This window comes from Cyprinodon variegatus, unplaced genomic scaffold, assembly GCF_000732505.1.
Source record: "Cyprinodon variegatus isolate N-32 unplaced genomic scaffold, C_variegatus-1.0 Scaffold1346, whole genome shotgun sequence".
In the NCBI taxonomy this organism is placed as follows: Eukaryota; Metazoa; Chordata; class Actinopteri; order Cyprinodontiformes; family Cyprinodontidae; genus Cyprinodon; species Cyprinodon variegatus.
The window spans coordinates 161,146-178,707 of NW_015151799.1; the positions used below are offsets into that span (position 1 = coordinate 161,146).

The window sequence follows — 17,562 nt, forward strand, 5'->3', positions numbered from 1 at the left end:
CATTATGTACTATATCACAGAAACAAGGAATGCTATAAAAAGTTATTGAAAGATTTATGTATAATTTGCCTTATATAATATTCCAAATATTTTTTGGATTATTTTTTTTATTATAACTATGGAATTAATTTATTAAATTAATAACACATTTTTAAAAAAGACACTTTGATCAATATTTTTAATCTAACGTGTCTCTCTGATTTGTTATCATGAATCTAATTCAGAGATGGCAATATATGTCTGTTTTTCTCTTTCTTTCTCACTTTTTATTTGTTTATTTGTTGCTTATTACTGGACTGAAATCCTCTATGTTTATTTCTTCTCGAGTTTTAGGAATTAAAGTTTAGGCTTTAGGCTTCTTTGTTTTTATTGGATTAGAATAAAATGAGGAGATCCTACAGGGGGGAGCAAAGGCGGAAGTGACGTAATTGATAAGCACCTCTGCAACCATCCTTCTTCCGCCTTGGAGCCAAGCTAAAGAGTGAAAATCGCTCTATAGGATTTCCCCACACAAAACCAGCTGTCTGCTGTCCCAGCAGGCCGAGCCAGCTCTGCTCTGAGAGGTAACTATCGCCTGGATTTTTGCTTTGGAAACAAACACCGCGACTGTTTAAATGGATGTGTTTACTCCGGAGCTGCACCGGGCCTTGTTTACATCTCAGTCCCCGGAGTAGAGTAGGTGAGAGGCGGAGGGTGAGGGGAATGAGAAGGAGAGCTTGCTACTTCTTCTTCCATTTTTTTTTTTGTTAACATCTTAAATTAAAATTATTGTAAACTTTCGCACGCTTCCTGTTATGTTTCCTCTTTTGTGTAACTCGTCGTGTTTTGGGGTTTTGGCACAGCTTGAAACTGCTGAACAGAACTACAGCATGCTAACCTTGAAGCTAACCCTGCTAACAGCCAGGCAGCCACTCAGGGCTTTTAACTTCATACCCGATATGGGACTGAAAATACCAACCTCTATCCTTTTTTTATTTATTAAATGTTTTAATCGGTTTTTACACTTTACGTTTCCGTTCCGAGCCCACCAATAGAGTTGAGTAAAAGCTGTTATCTAACCTGTTCTGAGTCGCTGTGTTACATTAGCCCAGCGGGATGTGTGTCACCCACTTTGCTGACTATTTTTAACTCGGATCGGACGGAATGTGAACACTAGTCCTTGGCTGGACGGGCACCGGGACCCACTGGCTGCTTTCCCACTTCTTTCCTCGCCAGATTAATATCTGCAAAGTCATATCTCAACTTCGTTGCCAATTGACCTCGTTAACGGTTTTTTTTTTTTTTTTTTACGAACTAAGATATTTCAACTGAGCTTTCTTTTACTGTTCACTGAAGCATTCTTCAAATAATTAATAATAATAATGGATAGTCAATAGAACATGTATTTTATTTTAGTTTTGTTGTTTAAAAAAAAAAAATTATATTCCTGATAAATTGGGTCCAAAACAAGCTGCTAGCTCAAGTGCATCTGATGTTGGTGAGGCCATTGGTGTTTCTCAATTTAAATAATCTCTTTAAAAGCTCACATGTATGTCTGAGGTCAATGGTTTATTCCCACTGAAAAACACATGATTAATCTCAGGGAAACAAAGATAAAAGATTGTGAAGAGTCTTTGCCCCAGCAATGTAAAAAGACAAAAAAAAACAAGTTTGGATTTAAATATGTAGTTGTATTTTATTGTTAGTGCATATTGAAATGAAAAAATAAATTGAATAAACTTTAAAGACTCTCTGCTCTGTTTCGTATCATCTATTTCAGGCTGTTAGAAGTCTTGGAGCAGCGGTGCACAAATCTTGCAGGTCTGATTATAGGAAAAAATGATTTAAATTATAAACTATGTAAATAACCTTTCACTAGTAAAACCTGCACTGGTGCAAGCATTGGGCTCTTAAATAAGAGGGTTTAGTTATTTGACAGCTATAAAACTTTTATTGTCAGTGCACTGTGTTTTCCGAATAATTCAGATTTACAAATTAAAGTAATAGTTATAATTAAGACCAACTGCAGTGCATTTTATATGAGAGAGACTCAGAGACAGAAATTCAATGACCCCTGGGATTTTAGCAAAAACAGGTTTACGACATGTTTTTTCATGCAGTTCAGGACTCCCTTTGTTTGACGTGACTATTTTAAAAAGGATTAAATATTAAGTATGAGGAAAACCTTTCTCTGAGTCTGAGATTTCTTTTCCACATATTTATCCATGCTTGCATGTCTTCTATATCTGCAGACGTTTCAAAACAATTTTAGGACTTTTCTAAAAGAGGAACTTTTAAAATAGCTGTGCATCCCTTTATATCTCACACACCTTACACAGAATTTCAAAAAAGAAGAAGTTAGAGTAGTGTTTAGTTTGATAGCGGTAAAGTGACTGTCTGGAGCTAATTTTGGTGTTTCGGGACTGGGTTGACTTGCTGCGCTCATGACCTGCCCTAATCAGAGTCTGAATGTTTTAATGAGGTATCTGTAAGATAATTAAGTGCTGTTCTTGAATTATACTGATTCAGAATAAGCAGAGTATTTTTGTTTTACTTCTGCATATAGAAGCTTTTCAAAAGAAATATTTTCACGTTTTTCTCCAACTTCTGATTTTTTTTATCTGTTTAAAAAAATGTATTAAGTGTGGGCGTGTTAATATGCAATATGAAATATGCAATATATATCATTGTCTTATGTGATATTGTTTAGTAAGATGTTTGTATGTTAATAAGCCTCATAATGAGAAGGGATGCAACCTTTTCCACTTTTCAAATTTACTCTTCTTACCCCTCCTCTAACTTTTCCCTTTCCACCCTCTTCAGATTGTGCTGGAAGCTGTTTTCCAAATGAGTGACGGAGAGTGCGACTTCTTCTGCTTCTTCCGCTGCTGCTGAGTGCGCTCCATCGCGCCTCAGTCAGACAGGAGGGGGGTGGAGCTTCTCTCCACACGGCGACCAAAGTGGAAAGGCAAGAAGAAAAAAGGTGGGGGGTAGTTTCGGTCGTACCATTCAAGCCATAACTGGACATCTTCAATCCGACAGGTAGGCGACTTGTCTACCTGTCCGGGTGATTGGCACAATCGACTGAATGTCTGTGGACATGAACAGCCAGGCGTCGGACAGCAATGAGGAAGACTTTGGGGTTAACTCTGAGGAAGAGGAGGATGATGACGGAGGAGAGGAAGATGATCAGGGAGATATCGCAGGCTATTATGATGGGGTGGCAAATGACGTTGAGCAACAGGGCGCTGATTCTTTCGACCCGGAGGAGTACCAGTTCACCTGTTTGACGTACAAAGAGAGCCAGCGTGTGTTGATAGAGGAAGTGAACACTGTTGCTGCTGCTCTGAAGGTGAGTTCAGGCTCAGTTAACTACATCATTGTAAAAAAAAAAAAAAAAAATCCCCAAAGATATTTTTTTTCAGAGATTGTGCAGAAATTCTAAAAAATAAAAAGTTTTTGTAAAGCAAACCCTCATTAAATTATGTTTATCTAGTCTTTCATGTTAAAATAAATGGTCATTAGCTGCTGGGATGGCAGGAAGATGGATAATTCAACGCCTCAACCTTCATTTATTTTACCAACCTGTAGAAATGTAGCATTCTCACCTGCTGGCTCTTAACACAGCAAGAACTAACCTCTGCAAAATCTCCAGAGCCTTTAAAGGAGAAGTCTGGTCAGCAAGGAATGATCAATGGATCATTGTTTACACCTAAAACTAATATTTTTTCTGTGATTTAATGAATTTAGTGATAATCAGTATAAGAATAAAAGCAATAACTTTCGTTGCGATAACTGAGTCCAGGATCGGCCATTTTTACCCAAATATAGTAACAACTCACTCCTGACATCTTCCAGCAGTGATGTCACGGTGCGGTAAGCCGAGCACTATTCTCCCCGCTTTACAAGGAAAATCAATGGGAACTACTAAACAATTAATTTCAATTCATGATCCACCACAGATGGGTTGGATTGCCAACTTGATGAAGGGGGATTTGCCATCAAACTTCTGGCCAGAGAAAAAACTAATAATATGAATTCAAAATTTCGAAGACTTCCTTAACAGCCGATACCACACTGTGACGTCACAAATCGGTAGTAGTGGCAGTAGACCAACATGGATGTCTCCGATAAAGCACATTCAAATTAAAATTACTCTTAGCTAAAAACGCTTAACATTAATTGAACAGTATTTAATAATTTCATTTTTAAAGTACTTTCAGAAGTTTTAATTCTGAATATGACCGGACTTCTCCTTTAAACAGTTAAGCCGTATCCAGATTCAAAGTGTTGAATTTGTTGAATTTTTCTTTTATCTCCACTTCTGTTTAAATAATTTGCTTTACTGCAAAAAAAAAAAAAGTAATGTATAGCATATAACCCGGCCTCTCAACAAATCTGGGTTAATCTTAAAGACCCCCCTCCATCAAACCTGCAAATTATTGCACTGCTGGATCAGAAAGGGCCGATTATTTGTTGTGGTAGAGCTTAAATCGCTCTGCTGACATTTAAAAACTCTCTTTAGCTGTTTACTGGGTCACTAAAACAACAGACTCCATGTGCACTTCCTAGAAAATGTAGAACCTTCAAGTTTAAGTTCTTAAAAGATTTGTAAAGCTGTATTTTCCACAACAGACCAAAACTGAAAGCTTTATGGGATGAAAGAGCAACGCTGCTGTACTTTCTACAACCTGACTGTTAACAATTTAAAGCCCCTGTGAAACCTTGCCAATTTAGACAGCGTATGCCTGATGTCCCAGAATCTCCTGAAACGCTGGGGTACGAAGAGCTTTCTATGTATTTTTTCAATTTTGGGCGTATGCATAGCGTATTCATAAAGAGTCCAGAACTTATGTCCAACAACAGCCTAACTTATGCATAACGCACAGCAGCATAATACCCATGAAATGTCACAAGCCAGTGTCCAGAGGGGGGGTGCAATGCGCCTGGAGGCGCCCAGCCTGCTTTAAAAGATGTCTTTGATCGCGGTATTAACCTAGCTGTTGTTTACCACCCAGCAAAAAAAAAAAGAATAAATAAATGAACGAGAAGGAAAAGAAAAAAAGGTTTTGCAGTCACAGCAGATTCAGCGCCATGTCTGCTAGGAAGTTTGTTGGCCGTGGGCGTGAATGCAGGAAGTATCCATCACACACGCCTTCACGCTCACCCTATGATGGGGATGACGTCTGGAGGAGAACAAACATTTTTTCTCCTGTCATCACCCTTATACTAAAATGCTGCAGATACGCCATTAAACAGTAGCTGTAAGTTAGAAAGGCGTCGAGCTGTCATCTGGAACATTTGATGCTCAAAATTTCTCAACGTAGTTGCCTTATGTCGACGTGTGGCAGCGTGCTCATAACTTGTACAAAACTGAACCATAACTTATTCAACGTATCCCAGCGTTTTTCCCCAGATTTTCCGTATGTCCGGCACATGCTGGCTGAAGGGCTGGTTACACTCCTGCAGCAGTTTGTCCCAGTGAGCTTGTCGCAGATATTTTTGATTTAAGCCCAATATTGAAGCGTGGTCTGTGCTATGTTATTCCATGCCACATCGCAAGAGGGAGAATCATGAACTAGCTGTGGGTCTAGATACGGCCGAGGCACCGAGGAAGGGACATGAGGGCGAAATAGAGCGGGGATCCAGGTGGAAAAAGGGTCCCAGCGTTCCCACGTATCTCGCTCTTCTAGCTTGTCCATCTTCACCAGTCGTTTTCCACAATGGCGGTCATACAAACAAAACAAGCCAGTAAGGTACCAAACAGGAAATATGCATAGTGTAGAGCGGAGGTAGATTTGACCAATCAGAGGCCTCCTGTCTGCGGCACTGTCTGTGGTCACCTACAATTTTGGAGAGGTGCACCATAGTGTCTGCAGAAGGGGTGGGAGCACATTTGTGTCCACCATGACACATAATGCAGACGACCTAGTTTCTGAGCATAAACCAGCATTAAATCGGCAAGGTGTGACAGGGGTTCAAAGGTTTGCTCCATCGCAGTCTGACTCCTAGACCAGTGTTTTCCAACTCTGGTCCTCAAGGCACACTACCCTGCATGTTTTAGATGTTTACCTGCTTCAACACACCTGATTCCAATAACTGGAGTTCCAAAAAAATGTGTTAATTTGCTATCAATTGATATCAGGTGTGTGACAGTCTGGAAACATCCAAGACATGCAGGGCAGTGTGCCTTGAGGACCAGGGTTAAAAAACCCAGTCCTAGACGATCCTCCAGATGTGCTAGAAAGTAGTTTTGTTTTTAGACAGCTGCTCACCTTTATTTTCTTTCTCTGAATTTATTTAGAATCGGTTTTCTCATACCTCAAAATGGCTAACCCCAAGACTGCTTCTCTCAGTAACAACATAAACACAGCATGTTTACTGTTGGTGAATCTATTGACTCATGTTCCATTCTGCATTGCAGAGCTTTGTTCTCTCACACAAACACAGGTTGCATGCTGGAGTTTGTCTTTGCGGTGTGTTCGGGGGTCGTTTCCTTCTAATGCAAGTCTGTCAAATGTTAGGGTGTCCTAGAAGTTGAGATAGATATATATATATATATATATATATATAATATTATAATAGGGGTGGAACGGTTCACAAAATCCACGGTTCGTTTCGGTTCACGGTTTTCGTGGTCACAGTGTTCGGTTCGGTATATGTTTATTGTTACACCGAAAAATAAAAAAATTTATAAAAATTATAAAAAATTAATGAGATATACTTCTTTTTCTTTATATAATTTTGGTATAATTACTGTTCAGTTTGTGTTGCTTTCAACTGAAGGCATATTTTGCAATCTCTATACTCCAGTTGCAGACTAATCGATTACTAAAAAAAGTTGATAAATCCAATTAATTGTTTCCGTCCTAATTAAAACCATAATTTGTTTTTTTGTTTTTCTTGCAGGTTTCACCATCGGTAGCAAAACTGATCCTAGTGCATTTCCAGTGGCAGGTTGCACAAATACTGGACGCGTATGTCTTTTATTCATTTATTTTAACTAACTTCTCATTCCAGACTGAATTGCCTTTCTTTCATACCTCCTTCTGTTGGTGATTTATCTCTCATGTATCCTGAGTCACTCAGATTTTCTTCTTATAATTTGTTTCTAATTATCCTGGTTGCTATATTTTATTTCATGACTTTTCAAGCCTTTTATTTTGTATTATGATTTATATTTAATGGCGTTCACTGTTTTTAGCATTTGTGACCTTTGAAGTGATAAAAATTAAATATTTTTCCAGCTGAAAGAAACTTTGTAGTGCAGAAAGCTTTTCACACATTAGTCCTTTAAAGCTATGCAATAGCATAAACTAGTTTGTGAGAGCAGCGTTCTGTTTAAATTATATTATTTCTTCTCTTTGATTTTCCTTTTTATCCTTTCTCTGTCTGTTTTTGATACAGTTGTAAGTCCAATTCTTCTCAGCTTTTGTCAGACGCTCTGGTCCAGCCCAGCAGCACATGCAGAATAGCCACTGTGAGTATGACTTCTTTCTTTTTAGCTGTTGTCTCGCTGTTGCACTTTTTTTTTTGTCTAGTTATGTGTATAATTTATGGAAAGAATATACTTTTTGCATTTTTTTTTTTTTGATTGGTCTTTTCAGGTGCTAGATGTATCATTATTATTACTGTTAGTAGAAGTTAAGCTTGGTTTTTGTTTGACTCATCAACTTTCTGCATGAAAATCAGACACAAGGCATGCAGTTAAAACTGTTTTTATGGCATCTATACTTGTTGCTGCTTTTCCCCGATGTACCTTATATTCTGTTAGACTCTAGGGGGGAGTGTAGAGCACAGACAGTAGGATTACAACACCACACTACATGTAGAAGTACAAAGAAAGTTCTTTCCAGCATTCAATACCTCCTATCATCCAAAAATGACAGTAATTTATTTCTAAGAGTTGTATACAAACCTGCTGATATAATCCTAGATGTGCAGCAAATTTGGGTTGCGCAGACGCTCTTGGATGCCTAAGTTATGTTATTTGGCCGTGAAGCTGTCAAAATCCCACGGAGGTGTCAAGCATAAACAAATCCAAATGGTATTAGTAAACCTTTACTGCTATAAGGCAACTCTAACATGAGTTTTAAACACTGTACGATTTTTTTCCCCCCGCTTTTCGGGCTGATTCTCCAGTCGTGCGAGAGTTTTTTGAGTTCAGGTCGTGTTTCAGCCTCATCGTGTGTCCTGTGTTGTGTAGTTTACAAGGGGTAGCGAAGGGCGATCAGCCTCACATGACCACCTCCCGATCAGGAATTGTAAGGTCAAGAGAAGATAGAACATGTTTAAAATTCTATCGGCCGTCGTAAGATCGCATCAGAGTGTCAGGCTGCACAGTGTGAGACCATGCATCGTGACCTATGTACTTTTAAACCCTGTGGCTTTGTCGTATAGTTTAAGCAGTAGCTGCGTGCAATGATTGAAAATAACGCACAGTGTATGCCCGGCTTAAAGGGTTTTCAGAATCAATGAGGGACTTAAAGAAGCACAGGGATTATATGGTATTGGAAAACTTGTCTGTAGTTGAGAGAGCAGCATTTACAACCAATAACAGGAAGGCCGATCAGAACAGATTGATGAAATCCACCCTAATCAGCTTTTATGAAATATTAGCATATATTAAGATAAGTATTAGAAGACCTCTACCAGGACTGCATGTGTTTACCTTTTATTCTGTGTTTCAGGCCCCTCAGTCCCTCCAGTGTGGTGTGTGTCTACAGGTCGTACGGAGGGACTCCCTGCTGGCCCTGCCTTGTCAGCACTCCTTCTGTAAAGCATGCTGGGAGCAGCACTGCACCGTACTCGTCAAAGATGGCATGGGAGTGGGTGAGTGAGAGCGTATCTCTCCTGTCATCCTGCTTGTATTGTTGGGCTGAGTCATTCTGTTTGTGTTTTGGGTTAAAGGTTATGTCTCTCTGAGTATACAGACACTGTCCAAATGCTCTGCTCGTCATATGCATTTCTGCAGTTTTCTTTTTAATATAGGTTTCTTCATACGTGGTCAAGTAAAATATATAAAAAATATTTTAGCTTTTAGTGGAGATTTGTTGAGAACCATCTGGATTTAACTTTACAAGGCAAGCGTGCTGTTGCAGCAGCCTGATGAAAATCAGCGTGTGAAAGTGCTTGTCAGCAAATGAGTGTGTAGGCGTGCACATAGATGGGTTTAAAGTTGTGCAATGTTCTCTGTGGTAAACTGCGTACACTTTAGTAATGCACACACACACTGTTGTTTTCCTGAAGTTAAAGCCTATTTGTATCAAACATTCTTCTTTTTATGACCTCCCTGATAAATATAGAATAACACATTGGTCTAAGCCAGACGATTGTCTGTTTTGGCTGCAACAAGGACAGATTTTAAATGACCATCAACCCCAGTCCATGCTAAAGGTAAAAACCAGGTTGTTTTTTTTAAACCAAGCAAAACAGTAGGGATCTTCCAGGGTTGCTTATCACGTTTACTAAATAACAAACCATTAAGTTGCAGCTTCTCTACAGCATTATGTCCAATCACTGCCCCCTGGTGCAGATTTACCTAGTTGGTGCTTTTTTTAGTTTATCTTAGAGCTGATTATCTTTGCTTTACACCAGGCTTTAAGTAGTGTTCATAAACATGAACCTGTCTTTTATATTTTGTGATATTATGTGAAATTTTAATGAGTGTTTTGAAGATTATATGCAATGAAACAGCTAAAAGTAGCACATTGATGGGTGAAGGAGGGAATTTCTTAAAATATGACTTTTTTTCTTTTCTTTTTTTTATCTGTCAGCCCAATCTTAATAGTTTATAGAACCACCTTGTCCTGCAGTTACCTCTACAAATCAGATTGTTTTTTCCTTCCACAGCCAACATCTAATGATGTCAGTCAAATTAGAAACCATCTGTTGCGGATAATTTTTAAGTCTTTTAAAAGATTCTCCTTGGGAATTAGGAGCAGATTTTATTATTCTATTCAAGCTACTGTTCTAACATGCTGCTGTCATTTTGCACATCTCTGATGTTGCTGCTATTTTCAAATATCCATTACTGTAAAAATGTCCATAGCTGGATATTGGTTATTTATTCTCCAGGTGCACATTTTTGTATTGTTAAAACACTTAACAGTACAATATTTTATTTATCTTTTAACTTTTCACTATTATGTTATTCTTATACATTTTTCTAAGGTCCACATTTGTGTGACCATTTTTTTTCCTATAATCTTTTTGCTGCCGTAAACACCAGAATTTCCACATTTTGGGACAATAAAGGGATATTCTGTTCTGTTATATTCCAGCCTAGCCTAGACATAATGACATGTGCCATTGATAGCATATCGGTCTGAAAAGGGGCGGGTAGAGCCTTATTTCACAGGGAAGACCAACAATCAGCAGAAACAGTTTAGAACCAATCGGATATGACGCAAAATTGTATTTTTTTTTTTATTTTTTTTTTTAATGCAGCAAGTTGGTGAAACTTAAGAGATAAACAGCTCTTTTTTGGACTTAATAAGGGGCATTATTAAAACATTTCTCTGTTGCAGTCTTTGCTGTTATTGTTATAGGAAAGCTCTGTTGTTTTATGGGCCGCCTTCCGCGCTGTGATTGGTCTGCTCTGTTTTAGACAGGAGAGTTTTGAGGCTTACCAGGCTGACTTAAGCCCTGTGTAAATCAGTCTGTCTGGTCAGGTGAGGACAATAATATGCTTTGATCAGAAGCAGTCTAGCATTCATTTAAAAAGCTTTTTTTTTCCTTTGGAAGTTTTATTTCAGGATTTCCATCAGTTTAGCTCCATTTTCTTATGAACTCTGACCAGCTTCCCTAAATCCTCCCAGAACAGCTGTATTTAGAGTCATAAGAGGATGTACACAGTTGTACTTCTTACCATCTTCTTAATTTGCAAAGTGGATTTTATAAAGAGGTTACAGATTAAATTAGAAATTATATTTTTAAACAATACTTTAAAAAGATGCCTCACTAGACACCACTGTGTGTCCATGAACTAAAAAATCCCATTAAAAGGGTTTGTGGGATTCGGATGTGATTTAGAATAAAGAAGTCATTTGAGTACTTTGCTTTGATCTGTTGCCTTTTACCTCAGCTATCGGTTATACTTTCAAATTTTAGCTTTAAAAAGCTTTGAGTCTTTTAATAAAAATGTTTGTGTTTACAGGTATCTCATGTATGGCTCAGGACTGTTCGCTGCAGATGCCAGAAGACTTTGTCCTCCCACTGCTGCCAGGAGAGGAGCTAAAGGATAAATACAGACGCTACCTCTTCAGAGACTATGTCGAGGTGTGTGATTATCTGTTTGTCTGTGTGCTGAATCTGCTTGCTTGATGCTTTATCAAATCGGAATTGCAATAGATGTATTAACATCTTACTCAGTTTGTCTACAGATTTATACAAATGATGGCTTCTTATTTGAAATGTTAGAATGACTGGTTCTCTCACTCTTTGATAATTCACTGTCTATTTTATGCCAACAACAATTAGATCAACAATTGATGTAAATATTAAGCACATTCCCCCAGAAATAGTTACTGTAGACTTGGCTTAACCACAGAAATTGTTAGTATGTTCAAATAACATTCCTTATGTTCTTGTTCCACAGAGTCACTTCCAGTTGCAGTTATGTCCGGGTGCAGACTGTCCCATTGTCATCAAGGTGCAGGAGCCCAGGGCGCGCAGAGTGCAGTGCAGCTGCTGCAGTGAAGTCTTCTGGTACGAAACACGGAGACTTGTTTGAATACCAAGCTTTAACGGAAGATTTTAGTACAAATTAGTCAATCATCTAATTTGTACGGAAAAAAAAAAAACAAAAAAATCCATCAATGTTTTTCTGTGACATTTCTAAATTTCAGCTAAAATGCAACTTTTTTTTTTCTGTCTTCCAGCTTCAAATGCCGCCAGATGTACCACGCGCCCACAGACTGCGCAACAATTCGTAAATGGCTGACTAAATGTGCCGATGACTCAGAGACTGCAAACTACATCAGCGCACACACTAAAGATGTACGATCGCTGCACACGAAGCCACTTTCTGACTGCTTTTTATTTTCATGCACCAGATGCATACTGTGTACTGGAAAAGATGGCCAATGTCTTTCTATATAATGTTACCACTGTGATTATCCGACAAGGTTTGAGATAATAATCCGTTTATTTATTTTTCCCCAGTGTCCAAAGTGCAATATCTGCATCGAAAAGAATGGAGGGTGTAATCACATGGTGAGTGAAATCCGACAAAGTACTACGAAATATGTTTCTGACTCCATCTCATGTCCTAAGCTAACAGCCGTCCTGAACAAAGTATAATTAAAGTTCAGCTGCTGCTTTTTGGTGTATTAATTTCTCCTCCTTTTGTTTCAGCAATGCTCCAAGTGCAAACACGGTAAGTCTGTCTATTAATCGTATTGCATCATAGATGTATATTCTAGAGTCCATTAATGCTTTTTTTCTGCTCATAGACTTCTGCTGGATGTGTCTTGGAGACTGGAAGACTCATGGCAGTGAATACTATGAGTGCAGCCGATACAAAGAAAACCCTGATATAGTCAACCAGAGCCAACAAGCTCAGGCCAGAGAGGCGCTCAAGAAATACCTCTTCTATTTTGAGAGGGTGAGGTGCTTTCCTTCTTTCTTTTCTATTCTTTAAAGTTGTAGAAGAGACAGCAGACGTATTTATAATGATTGGCATCAAAGATTCAAGTCAATTAGCAATTCAACAGTTGCTGTGAGAAAAGGTTTGACTACACTGACGTCAGAGCTGGGGATTGCTAGAGCTGACCAGTTGGCACCCAACTGTAAAATTCTCTCGATTTTTATTACTTAGAGCATTTTGTCGCAATTTAGACCAGCCACATGGAGAAAAAGGATAATCTACCATCAAACTGCTCTAGATGCACTCCTTTCTATTTGATCTTTCAAGCAATTTCAGTAAAGCACTTTATAGCAATCATCCCAAGCATTCCTTCTACTTTTTATCTTAAAGTTTAAGATAGACATGAACATGTTAACGTGCCCAGAATTGAACCCTTAATGGAAAAAAGTTGAAAAGCTTTGAGGACCTTATCTATTGTTCAGTTTTTACCCATTGGTTTAGAGAGAGTCGTCTTGTTTTTGATGTATTTCATTCATCTTTGTTTTATTTTTTTACCTACAAGTGGGAGAATCATAACAAGTCCCTGCAGTTAGAGGCTCAGACGTACCAGAGGATCCAGGAGAAAATCCAGGAGAGGGTAATGAACAATCTGGGAACTTGGATTGACTGGCAGTACCTGCATAATGCTGCAAAGCTACTGGCTAAGGTACAGATCCATTTCCAGACTTGATCTGTGTTCTTATTGTCTAAACACTGCATAATTCTTCTTTCCTTTGTCCTTTTCTACTTTTATATCCTCCCCACTTGTGACTTAGCAATAATAAATGCATGTTAGATGGCAGCTTTGATCGATTAGCAGGAGAGATGGTGTTGTAATTGGGCTGTGAAACTTTCTCTTATATTTGTTTTCGTTTTCCAGTTGAAGTGCTAAAGTTGATCTCACAAAGCTGATTTAGCTGAGTTGGCTCATTTTGAAAGACTGTAATCTAAAATACTTCCCCTCGTTCTATGTAGTGTCACTAAAGTGAGTTGTCCTTTGTTTCCAGTGTCGCTACACACTGCAGTACACCTACCCTTATGCCTATTACATGGAGTCTGGACCGCGCAAGAAACTGGTGAGAGACAAAATAATGAAGTGCTCCCCGAATCGTCCAGATTCTTGAAGGATTCATTCAAACTGAAGCTATTAAATTTTTTCTTTCTTGCCATCACTGTCACTTTTTTCTACCTCTGGCCTCCTTGAAGCTGGTTTTAGTTTTAACTCTCAAATACTAACTTATTAAAGCTTGTTATTCGTGGGAAACAGACCGTTTCTGTTTAAATGACATCTTGTTCTGTCTTCCAGTTTGAATACCAGCAGGCCCAGCTGGAAGCAGAGATAGAAAACCTTTCATGGAAGGTGGAGCGGGCTGACAGCTATGAGAGAGGAGTGGTAGGAGGAGAATGCGAGCTCAGCGCCAGTGATAGAGGGGTAAGAGTGCAAAATAACTTCTTAGAGGGGAGGCGTATATTATAGAACAGGATTATCCTTTCTATAAGATGGTAGACATCCAGGTGTAGATGGCATCAGTTTTCTGATCCTCCTTAAAAATAATAATTGTCCTGAATTGGGATCTCTTGATCAAACCAACACTCTTTAGTAGGACGTGGGTGTAAATTAAACATGATTTGATCTGCCATTGATGAGTGTTTGAATTTAAATGTTATATCTAAGAGTGACCACGGTCTTTTTATAGTGAATAAAATATTTCCACCTAATTTATAGTTTGGTGTTTTAACCTTGAATTTTTTCACATTAGAGAGGTTTTTGTGAAAAGCCCACTGAAAAATCCACTCTTAAAGCAAATGTTTTCTCTAAATGGATTTCAATGATCTATCATTTATTCTGGATTTTAATAGTATTAGAATTTTTTTTAATTATGCTGATTTATTATCATTTATTGTTTAATAAAGGTACTAATTTTCTTTGTTTTTTTTTATTAAATTCAAGCAAAACTGCACTGAAGAAAATGTTTTGAGAGAAAATATTTATTTTTAGAGTAAATAAAAGTTAATGAAATTGACATTTGGGGAATGATCTCCAAGAGGAAAAGACTCAAAACTTTTTCTTCCTCAATTTTTTCTCTAATGTGAAAAATGTCATGGGTGTGTTCCTCTTAATGAGTGGGGGGAAAAAAGGCAATAAAATGCATAACTTTATTTCCATATGCATCTTTTTCAGTGGTTTAGGACTGTGGGTTTTTTAGCATCTTGTATTTATTTTGCAGGATTTGGAGAATCAGATGCACATTGCTGAGCAGAGGCGACGCACGCTGCTGAAGGATTTCCACGACACCTGAAGCTCAAATCGCGACTGCAAAGCACCAGCATCCTCCCTCCTTTTTTTCCTACCTTTGCTTCCTACCAGGATCATCTGTTGTTGCAGTCATACTTACCCTGCTTCCCTCACCCTTATCATTTGCTTCCTCAGCTCTGTCTTTCTCTCCTCTTACACCCAGAATGCTGCAGGGTCACAGAATGTCAGTCATGTATGGACCCCCCCTCCTTTCTTCCCCAGCTGTTTGATATATTTGACACAACATCTGTTGTGGTTACACTCGTTTCAACTCATCAGATCTGATCTTGTGGGTCATTTTGTGAGGTTTTGTGTCGATAAATAGAGTAAAATCGCTATGACCAAGCAACTACAGGGATTGTGTTGCCTGCTGGAGATCAGAATCTACCTGAATAGTTTTCCTTTGATGGTGGGATTATTGCTTAAAAGGAGCAGCCTGTACTGTTGTGTCGCGGAGGAATAGGTGGTGGAGTAATCACCTTTTTTTTTTTGTTTTCTTTAAGGCAACAATGCAGCCACTGGATCTGTATTTTGGGGATATACAGCCACTTTTTAGGTCTAACACCTGTGTTAATCCCTTGATTGAAACATTTTAAAAATGGCGATTTTGCCACGTCCTGATTTAAATTCTAAAAGAGCTCCCAAAGACATTATTTAGCCTCACTCAATTTGAGTTTTTTGTTTGGTTGTTTTTTTCTTTTTGTTGTTTTCTTTTTTTTTTTTTTATATAGACTGTTCTCAAACCAAATCTAAAAGTAGTGATATTTAAGTCCAATAGAGATTAGGAACATGTTGGGATTTGAAAGGCAGCTACTTTACAATTATGACACCATTTTTTTTTTTTTCTTCTTTCAACTTTTACTGTTATTTGGTGTCGCAGCATGACTGAAACAAATGACCTAATAATACAGAATTATAATTCTGATACTGAAATAATGACCTAAATATGTTCACAAATTAAGAAGATGGAATAAGATCTAACCTCCTTTCTTAAAGGTACCTCCACCGATCTAATCTCTTGTCATAATCAAGTACTACAGCTCCTCCCACCGACATTCAGATGGTGTGCACACTCCAACGCTTCATTACAAAAAACATTTGTTTTCCCTCCCATCTCATGCTCTCTTCTTCCTTTACTATCATCCCAGAGTTTCTTTTTTTTTTTTTGCTCTGTTTTCTGTTTTCCTTCAGCTCATGATGCTCACCTCTGAAAAATGGCTGTTGATAGTTAGATCATTTAAAAAAATGGAAAAAAGAAAAAAATAATAAAAAAAATGCTGTAATTTTCAATGGTTGTACATTAATACAGAAATAGAGTTACTGAGAGTTTTTAAAACCGGACTGAGTCTCTTGTGTGTTTATTGCAACTTTAGTTCCTCTCTCCACAAAAACCTCTGATATAATCATACTGGCACCTTGTTATGAAATCAGTCTTCTGCCTCATTTAGTTAAGTACTATTATAGACCAAAAAGTATTTTTACAGGTTTTCAGCTCAGCGGTACTAAATACGTGTTACTCGGATGTTTAGACTACTGTCTCAGTGAGGTCTAGAAGCACAAGATCTATATCCAGCCATTCAGCAAAGATACTGCTGTACATCTTATTTTGGCATTTGACCAATTAGATGAGCCCTTGAATGATATATTACCTACTGGAAATTAAGTTGAAATTGCATCTGCTTATAGTATGGAGAAGTTGATTAATAAAATATTCATATCTTTCAATTCAGAAATAAGGGAAGGCCAAAGAAAGCCTGCTTGTGAACTGAACTTTTATCTGTTCTTTGAAAAATTCCCAGAAATCCGTAAGGAAACTGAATCAGAAGTGATTTGGGTGTTTTATATTTATTAGATTTAAACAAACATGGATCTCTAATAGAAATTCAACTGGAAGCTGTAACTTATGAGTTGCTGTTTGTAAAGTTACACAGTCAAAAAGAGCAAGATTTTTGGTTATTTACCATGTAAGAGAAAAATAAGGGGATTATTTTTTCACTGTCATCCATTCATTTATAAAAATCAAAGTTTAAAACTAAATATTTATCCTTCCATCCATTTTCTAACACGCTTATCCCGAGTGAGGTTGCGAGGGGTGCTGGTGCTTATCCCCAGCAGTCATTGGGCGAGAGGTGGGGTACACGAACTAAATATTCAGAGATTTATCATTTTAACTAGATATTTATTTAAAAAAAAATACTTTGCCAAATATTTAGTTTTGAAATAAATTGTTTTTTAAATATTAAGTTTGGAGCAAAATATTTAGTGTGCAAATTCAATATCGTGTAATAGTTTGTAAAAAATATTTAATTTGCAAAATAAATGTTTAGTTTTAAGCTAAATTTAGCTTGTTGACAAAATTTTCAACTGACAATTTAAATATTTAGTTTGGAACTTGGATTTTTATAAATGTATGAATCATACAGTGTAAAAAGGAACCCCTTATTTTCCTTTAACAACACGCTAATTAACTAAAAATATTGCTTTTCATTTTTGGCTATAACTTTACAAATGGAACCCATAGAAATTCCATAAGTCTGTTTGCGAATAGGTTTATTTAAAAAAAAAAAAAAAAAAGTTACAGGTAGAGAACCATATTATTTCCACAAAATTAGAGTTTTAAACTCTGATTTACTATTCTATTTGTTTTAATTATTTTCAT

General features: G+C 37.5%; 1 protein-coding gene across 2 annotated transcripts; it reads left to right on the forward strand.

The window, feature by feature from the left end:
- The first annotated feature begins 421 nt into the window (after positions 1 to 421).
- Positions 422 to 15,374, forward strand: LOC107102939 (E3 ubiquitin-protein ligase ARIH2-like). 2 transcript variants are annotated; one of them, XM_015402409.1, is made up of 15 exons: positions 422 to 563; positions 2,803 to 3,331; positions 6,889 to 6,956; positions 7,387 to 7,459; positions 8,670 to 8,811; positions 11,138 to 11,259; positions 11,579 to 11,688; positions 11,862 to 11,979; positions 12,145 to 12,195; positions 12,337 to 12,358; positions 12,435 to 12,586; positions 13,131 to 13,274; positions 13,615 to 13,683; positions 13,914 to 14,039; positions 14,836 to 15,374. In XM_015402409.1, exons 2-15 carry the CDS (start codon positions 3,068 to 3,070, stop codon positions 14,905 to 14,907), a joined length of 1,533 nt encoding a protein of 510 aa, XP_015257895.1. In that variant the 5' UTR covers positions 422 to 563; positions 2,803 to 3,067; the 3' UTR covers positions 14,908 to 15,374. The 2 variants fall into 2 exon arrangements, with proteins under 2 accessions (XP_015257895.1, XP_015257896.1); XM_015402410.1 differs by having other exon boundaries at positions 483 to 679.
- Positions 15,375 to 17,562: the final 2,188 nt, after the last annotated feature.

What these genes read in the sequence shown, in the direction of transcription:
- LOC107102939 (XM_015402409.1), top strand. Translation starts at nt 3,068, where the DNA reads ATGTCTGTGGACATGAACAGCCAGGCGTCGGACAGCAATGAGGAAGAC. An exon ending in TGCTGCAGTGAAGTCTTCTG is followed by an intron (nt 11,689 to 11,861) that starts GTACGAAACACG and finishes TCTGTCTTCCAG; the next exon opens with CTTCAAATGCCGCCAGATGT. An exon ending in TCAGCGCACACACTAAAGAT is followed by an intron (nt 11,980 to 12,144) that starts GTACGATCGCTG and finishes ATTTTTCCCCAG; the next exon opens with TGTCCAAAGTGCAATATCTG.